At 51.8% G+C, this 6,000-nt stretch overlaps 1 protein-coding gene across 2 annotated transcripts in view; it reads right to left on the bottom strand.

Moving 5' to 3' along the window:
• The window catches only part of QPCTL (glutaminyl-peptide cyclotransferase like), a 149,070-nt gene extending 143,434 nt beyond the window's left edge, over positions 1-5,636 (bottom strand). Inside the window, exon 1 of one of the 2 annotated variants that reach the window (XM_063950472.1) lies at positions 5,368-5,636. In XM_063950472.1, the coding sequence (XP_063806542.1) occupies positions 5,368-5,616 (249 nt within the window). In that variant the 5' untranslated portion in view covers positions 5,617-5,636. The remainder of the gene's footprint in view (positions 1-5,367) is intronic. The other variant, XM_063950473.1, reaches the window with a different exon arrangement.
• Positions 5,637-6,000: the final 364 nt, after the last annotated feature.

The raw sequence follows: 6,000 nt of genomic DNA on the forward strand, positions 1-6,000 counted from the left end.
CTCCCTGCAGTGCACCCATCCTGCTCTGGGCACAGTGTAAAACGGAGGTCTGGAGGAGGGACATAGAGGGAGGAGCCAGTGCACACCCAGAATCCAAAGCTTTCTTAAAGTGCCCTATCACCTGCGGAGCCCGTCTATTCCCCATGGTCCTTACGGAGTCCCCAGCATCCTCTAGGACATTAGAGAAACAAGAGAGCAGGTGCACCATACAATCATTAGAATTATAATACATTTAATTATACATAATTTCTGAGGTATTTGGCATAAAATTGGCCAATATTATGTGCCTGCCCACCAATCATCATGGTGACCTCATCAGACACGCCCCTAACACTGTTACATTTTCACACATCTATCACTTTTTGAACACTTTTACCATTGATCAGCTAACCTCACCGTTCTAACACCAACACTCTGATACTTCACTACTGTCCTCTCTCCGACACTGATCGGCGACCTTCACTTACCCAACACGGATTTTTCACTGCTATCCTTTATTTGTGTGATGCCCTGGGGTGGCTTGGGGGTGTCCTGCGCCCCAGGGGTGAACCCCTATAATGTTAGGGACCGGCCCGATGAGGTCACCTTGACGATTGGGCAGGCTCATAATATTGGACAATTTTAAGCCAAAAACCTCAGTTAGATGTAGTGTTCACTCTAGGCTGTTTTAGCAGGGCGCCGCGCCCTGCCCGTTTTTTTAGAAGGCAAAACCCGCCCTGCCCCTTTTGCGGTGCCCTGCTAGAACAGCCGCCCGCTTCCTGCTCTCCCAGCGTGTAAAGATGCCGTGCGCATGCGCGCGGCATCCATTCACGCATTGGGAGAGAGCTGGGGGAAGCCCAGCACCGACGGAGGTGCTGGAAAGTGGAAACGCCCCAAAAGTGACGTCGCCGGCCACAGACGCACTCTATAGTAGCTCTATAATTTGCATGGCCACACCCCCATTTCGGGCACTCCCCCGAACTCCGGCGCCCTGCCCCTGCCTCATCCTAGGGGGAACACTATAGACGTATAATTGCATTTATTGTAATTCCAATGGTTGTGTGCTACACCTGCTCAGCTAGGCAGCACATACCGTTAAAAGTAGCTAGGGTGCGCAGTCCAGGCCCCCTCCCCCAATATATAGAACAGGGCAGTGCCTGCTGCTGGGGGTATAGGGAGGTACAGGGCAATGCCCACTATGGGGTATATTCAATACCGGTCGGATTCTTTCCAACAGAAAAGATCCGACAGGTCAGTATTCAATGCCAGGCCAATCCAGTCAGGTCTGGCCTGTTCCCGACAATGGCAAAAGAAAGTCGGATTGACATTGTCGGAAACGGGGATAAAACCTGTTGGGTTTGGCCGCGCTTCCGACAGCCAACGTGGATTCAGACAAGTCTGGAATTCCCGACTTGTGGGAAAAAAGCTGCTGGCATTAAACGGTCTGAACCCCTTCCAACCGAAACCGGACGGCAGCTTCCGACAATTATTGAATACCCCCCTATACGGTTACACGGTAGAATGTGCAATGGGGGGGGGGTGTAGGGTAGTACAGGGGGGCATAGGTCAGTGCCCAATGTAGTGGGTATAGGGTAGTACAGGACAGTATGTGTTATATGGAGGTGTTCAGGGCTCTAGGTATATAAGGTAGTACAGGACAGCACAGTGGGTACGGGGCAGAGGCTGCTATAGGAGGTATAGGACACCAAATGGTACAGAGGGGCACAAGGCAGCATGCAGTACAGAGCTCATAGCGCACTACATGATATAGGGGTATAGGGCAGTACAGGGAAGCGCCCAGTACAGGGGGTATAGGGTAGTATAAGGCAGTGTCCACTCTAGCTTTACAGAGCAGTACATGCTAAGGTGTAGTACATGGCAGATTGCAGTACAGGGTGCACAGGGCAGAATGTGGTATATGGAGGTATAGGGCAGTGCACAATACAGGGGGTGGTACCAGACGTAGGCAAATAGGGTAGCATAGTGCAGTACATTATATATAGAGGTACAGGTGGTATAGTGTAGCACATTGTATATGGAGGTGCAGGTGGTATAGGGTAGCACAGTGCAGCACATTGTATATGGAGGTAAAGTGGGGGAATAGGGTAGCATAGGTCAGCACGTGGTGTATGGAGGTACAGTGGGTATAGGGTAGCACATGGTATATGGAGGTACAGTAGGGGTATAGGGTAGCACAGGTCAGCACATGGTATATGGAGGTACAGTAGGGGTATAGGGTAGCACAGAGCAACACATGGTATATGGAGGTACAGTAGGGGTATATGGTAGCACAGAGCAGCACATGGTATATGGAGGTACAGTAGGGGTATAGGGTAGCACATAGCAGCACGTGGTATATGGAGGTACAGTAGGGGTATATGGTTGCACAGAGCAGCACATGGTATATGGAGGTACAGTGGGTATAGGGTAGCACATGGTATATTAAAGTACAGTAGGGGTATAGGGTAGCACATGGTATATGAAAGTACAGTAGAGGTATAGGGTAGCACAGGTCAGCACATGGTATATGGAGGTACAGTAGGGGTATAGGGTAGCACAGAGCAACACGTGGTATATGGAGGTACAGTAGGGGTATATGGTAGCACAGAGCAGCACATGGTATATGGAGGTACAGTGGGTATAGGGTAGCACATGGTATATTAAAGTACAGTAGGGGTATAGGGTATCACAGAGCAGCACATGGTATATGGAGGTACAGTAGGGGTATAGGGTAGCACAGAGCAGCACGTGGTATATGGAGGTACAGTGGGTATAGGGTAGCACAGAGCAACACATGGTACATGGAGGTACAGTAGGGGTATAGGGTAGCACAGAGCAACACATGGTATATGGAGGTACAGTAAGGGTATAGGGTAGCACAGAGCAGCACAAGGTATATGGAAGTACAGTAGGGGTATAGGGTAGCATAGAGCAGCACATGGTATATGGAGGTACAGTAGGGGTATAGGGTAGCACAGAGCAGCACATGGAATATGGAGGTACAGTAGGGGTATATGGTAGCATAGGTCAGCTTGTGGTATATGTAGGCATAGGGCAGCACATGATATATGGTGGTATAGGGCAGCACATGATATATAGGAGAGTATAGGGCAGCACACGGTATACGGAGGTACAGTAGGGGTATATGGCAGCACACGGTATACGGGGGTATAGGGCAGCACACGGTATACGGAGGTACAGGAGAGTATAGGGCAGCACATTGTATATGGAGTCACAGGAGTATAGGGCAGCACACGGTATACGGTGGCATAGGGCAGCACAGGGTATAGGGAGGCATAGGAGAGTATAGGGCAGCACAGGGTATACGGAGGCATAGGAGAGTATAGGGCAGCACAGGGTATACGGTGGCATTGGGCAGCACACGGTATACGGAGGCATAGGAGAGTATAGGGCAGCACACGGTATACGGAGGTACAGTAGGGGTATAGGGTAGCACAGGTCAGCACGTGGTATATGGTGGTATAGGGCAGCACGCAGTATACGGAGGCATAGGGCAGCACAGGGTATACGGAGACACAGTAGAGTATAGGGCAGCACAGGGTATACGGAGGCACAGTAGAGTATAGGGCAGCACAGGGTATACGGAGGCACAGTAGAGTATAGGGCAGCACAGGGTATACGGAGGCACAGTAGAGTATAGGACAGCACAGGGTATACGGAGGCACAGTAGAGTATAGGGCAGCACACGGTATACGGAGGCACAGGGCAGCACACGGTATCTGGAGGCATAGGGCAGCACATGGTATACGGGGGCATAGGGCAGCACATGGTATACGGAGGCATAGGGCAGCACACGGTATACGGAGGCATAGGGCAGCACACGGTATACGGAGGTACATTGTGGGAATAGGGTAGCACATAGTATATGGTTGAATAGGGCAGCACATGGTATACAGAGGCATAGGGCAGCACACTGTATATGGTGGTATAGGGCAGCACACAGTATACGGAGGCATTGGGCAGCACATGGTATATGGAGGTATAGGGCAGCACAGGGTATACGGAGGCATATGGCAGCACAGGGTATACGGAGGTACAGTAGGGTATAGGGTAGCATTGGTCAGCACATGGTATATGGAGATACAGTAGGGGTATAGGGCAGCACATTGTATACGGTGGTATAGGGCAGCACATGGTATACGGAGGCATAGGGCAGCACACGGTATACGGAGGTATAGGGCAGCACACGGTATACGGAGGCATAGGGCAGCACACGGTATACGGAGGCATAGGGCAGCACAGGGTATACGGAGGTACAGGAGAGTATAGGGCAGCACATGGTATATGGTGGTATAGGGCTGCACATGGAATATGGAGGTACAGTAGGGGTATAGGGCAGCACATGGTATACGGAGGCTCAGAAGAGTATAGGAGGTACAGTAAGGGTATAGGGTAGCACAGGTCAGCACACGGTATATGGAGGCACAGGAGAGTATAGGGCAGCACATTATATATGGAGGCACAGGAGAGTATAGGGCAGCACAGGGTATACGGAGGTACAGTAGGGGTATAGGGCAGCACAGGGTATACGGAGGCACAGTAGGGGTATAGGGTTGCACAGGTCAGCACGTGGTATATGGTGATATAGGGCAGCACACGGTATACGGAGGTACAGTAGGTGTATAGGGCAGCACAGGGTATACGGAGGCACAGGAGAGTATAGGGCTGCACATGGTATATGGTGGTATAGGGCAGCACATGGAATATGGAGGTACAGTAGGGGTATAGGGCAGCACAGGGTATACGGAGGCACAGGAGAGTATAGGGCAGCACATGGAATATGGAGGTACAGTAGGGGTATAGGGCAGCACAGGGTATACGGAGGCATAGGAGAGTATAGGGCAGCACATGGTATATGGTGGTATAGGGCAGCACATGGAATATGGAGGTACAGTAGGGGTATAGGGCAGCACAGGGTATACGGAGGCATAGGAGAGTATAGGGCAGCACATGGTATATGGTGGTATAGGGCAGCACATGGGATATGGAGGTACAGTAGGGGTATACGGAGGCACAGGAGAGTATAGGGCAGCACAGGGTATACGTAGGCACAGTAGAGTATAGGGCAGCACAGGGTATACGGAGGCATAGGAGAGTATAGGGCAGCACATGGTATATGGTGGTATAGGGCAGCACATGGTATATGGAGGTACAGTAGGGGTATAGGGCAGCACAGGGTATACGGAGGCATATGAGAGTATAGGGCAGCACATGGTACATGGAGGTACAGTGGGGTATAGGGTAGCACAGGTCAGCACGTGGTATATGGAGGTAGAGTAGGGTAGCACATAGCAGCACATAGTATATGGTGGTATAGGGCAGCACACGGTATATAGAGGCATAGGGCAGCACACCGGGCTCTCTCACCTCCTGGCCCCGGACGTCTCTCCTGCTCTCATCCCTCTCAGGTGTCAGGCTCTCCCTTAGCAATAGCCCAGCCCCCAGCAGCACCCCCGCCCCGAACACAAGGAGGGACCACAGTCTCGGGGCCCGAAGGCTGGGGGTGCCCTCACTATTCCGGGGACTGCGAGCGGCTCGGCGGGGACACATTGGAGAAGAGGACCAGTCATCACTACAAAGGCTCCAGCCAATCACACCAGGGCCGCTCACTATCATCCAATTACACTACAGGGATGGCGCACTGTAGAAGCATTGCACCAATCAGCGTGCAGGGGCGGGATCTCTGGGACTGGGCGGGAAAGATAGTTATAAACCTCGTCCACTGACCGTGAGAATAGCGGCGACCAATAAGAGCGGGTGGGCGTGGTAACACACTGACAGTGACAGCTCATCGTAATCACCTGACCAATAGGTTGTCATTGCGCCTGGCGTAGTCATTACTGTGCGACAGCGGCCATCTTGCTTAAGGGAGAGTCAGCAGCTCAGGGTTGTGTCTGTTGCCTTCGTGCAAAGGACCTGGACGTGACAAAATGAGTGGGCAGGAGAGAACTTCCGCCCTTACAGCTCCTAAATGTTTTCTTCGTTCTCCGTCCGTTTGGG

Source organism: Pseudophryne corroboree (genome assembly GCF_028390025.1).
Source record: "Pseudophryne corroboree isolate aPseCor3 chromosome 8 unlocalized genomic scaffold, aPseCor3.hap2 SUPER_8_unloc_4, whole genome shotgun sequence".
Classification (NCBI taxonomy): domain Eukaryota; kingdom Metazoa; phylum Chordata; class Amphibia; order Anura; family Myobatrachidae; genus Pseudophryne; species Pseudophryne corroboree.